The 1,745-nt window shown below is 36.7% G+C and overlaps 1 protein-coding gene across 1 annotated transcript in view; it reads right to left on the bottom strand.

The window, feature by feature from the left end:
- LOC128248067 (uncharacterized protein DDB_G0271670-like) overlaps window positions 1–1,745 on the bottom strand; it is a 110,828-nt gene that overhangs the window by 8,327 nt on the left and 100,756 nt on the right. Inside the window, exons 5-6 of the mRNA XM_052968464.1 lie at window positions 1,718–1,745; window positions 1,340–1,618 (exon numbers count right to left, since the gene is read on the bottom strand). The exon at window positions 1,718–1,745 is cut by the window's right edge and continues 328 nt beyond it. Coding sequence (XP_052824424.1) covers window positions 1,340–1,618; window positions 1,718–1,745 — 307 coding nt within the window. The remainder of the gene's footprint in view (window positions 1–1,339; window positions 1,619–1,717) is intronic.

Raw genomic sequence — 1,745 nt, 5'->3', positions numbered from 1 at the left:
TATATATATATATGTATATATATATATATATATATATACATACATATACATACCTACACACACACACACGCACACACACACACACGCACACACACACACATATATAAAATACATAAACAATCACAAATGGACGCACACACATTTCACGTATTAGTTTGATATATGTATATAAGTCATTATTGTGTGTAAGTATATATATATATATGTGTGTGTGTGTGTGTGTGTGTGTATGTGTATGTGAGTGTGTGTAACTGTGTATATTTGTGAATATATACACAACATATATGTATATATATATTTCTGTATATGGGTGTTTCTATTAATGGGTGTACACATATGTATGTGTATGCCTGTGCCTGTGTGCATGAGTGTAAACAGGTTAGAAGCAGAGGTGCATAGGTAGATAGATAGATAGATAGATAGATAACGAGAGAGAGAGAAAGAAAGAAAGTGATGTGTTGTGTATGTGTGTGAGAGAGAGAAGAAAGAGAGAGAGAGAGAAAGAGAGAGGAAAAAAAGAGAGAGAAAAAAAAGAAAGAGAGAGAGAAAAAAGAGAGAAATAGTGTTTGTGGATTAGTTCTTGTATAACTGGTGGTGTCTTGTCTCGGTGGATTTCGTAATGGTTACGTAGATTTTGTTTAAATAGCCAGTCACAAATGAAATCGAAGAGAAAACTGCTAGCTTGAAGAATTGAAGATAAAAGTACTTCATTTTTCATTATTGGTTGTGATGTTTCAATTCATGTATTTTCCTTTGAAAGTCAAGAACTGGCTTTAAGAAGCCACGCGGATCAGAGGGTTGCAACTTACGATCGACAAACGACAGTCTGAATTGAACACACCTTTCATATTTATTCTGGCTGATTTCAAAGGTGGATTTTTATTTTTATCATTTCACACACGCTTGCTTGCTTGCTTGCTCGCTTGCTTTATTTACAACGTTAGTATTACCCACCGCCACCGGCGGCGTCGTCGTTGCCGCTGCCGACATAATACTATTAATAATAATAATAATAATAATAATAATAATAATAATAATAATAATAATAATCTCGGCTTCATCACCATCACCGTCACCAACGCCTTCACTGACACCACCACGGCCACCGCCGCCGCCAACTGCGTCATCGTCATCAGCGTATCTGCTACGATCACGACCATCTCCGCCACTTATTGGTGCGACGATGCCGATGACGAGCAGTAATGCGAGGAGGGGGGAGAAGGAGGCAGAAGAGGAGGAGGAGGAGGAGGCGGAGGAAGAGAGAAAGAAGAAAAAGAAGGAAAAAGAAGAAAAATATAATGACGGAAAGGAAGATGGAGGAAAAGAAGGTGGAGAAGACAAGGAAGAAGAAGAAGATGACGATAAAGAAGAAGAAGAAGAAGAAGAAGACGTTAATGAAGAAGAAGAAGAAGAAGAAGAAGAAGAAGACGTTAATGAAGAAGAAGAAGAAGAAGAAGAAGAAGAAGAAGACGTTAATGAAGAAGAAGAAGAAGAAGAAGAAGAAGAAGACGTTAATGAAGAAGAAGAAGAAGAAGAAGAAGAAGAAGAAGAAGAAGAAGAAGACGTTAATGAAGAAGAAGAAGAAGAAGAAGACGTTAATGAAGAAGAAGAAGAAGACGTTAATGAAGAAGAAGAAGAAAAAGAAAACGTTAAAGAAGAAGAAGAAGAAGAAGAAAAAGAAGAAGAAGAAGAAGAAGAAAACGTTAATGAAGAAAATGAAGAAGACGAAGAAAAAGAAGAAAGCG

Source organism: Octopus bimaculoides, chromosome 6, assembly GCF_001194135.2.
Source record: "Octopus bimaculoides isolate UCB-OBI-ISO-001 chromosome 6, ASM119413v2, whole genome shotgun sequence".
In the NCBI taxonomy this organism is placed as follows: domain Eukaryota; kingdom Metazoa; phylum Mollusca; class Cephalopoda; order Octopoda; family Octopodidae; genus Octopus; species Octopus bimaculoides.
Note: the sequence above shows the minus strand (reverse complement) of the source record. Positions and strands in the feature narration are given on the sequence as shown.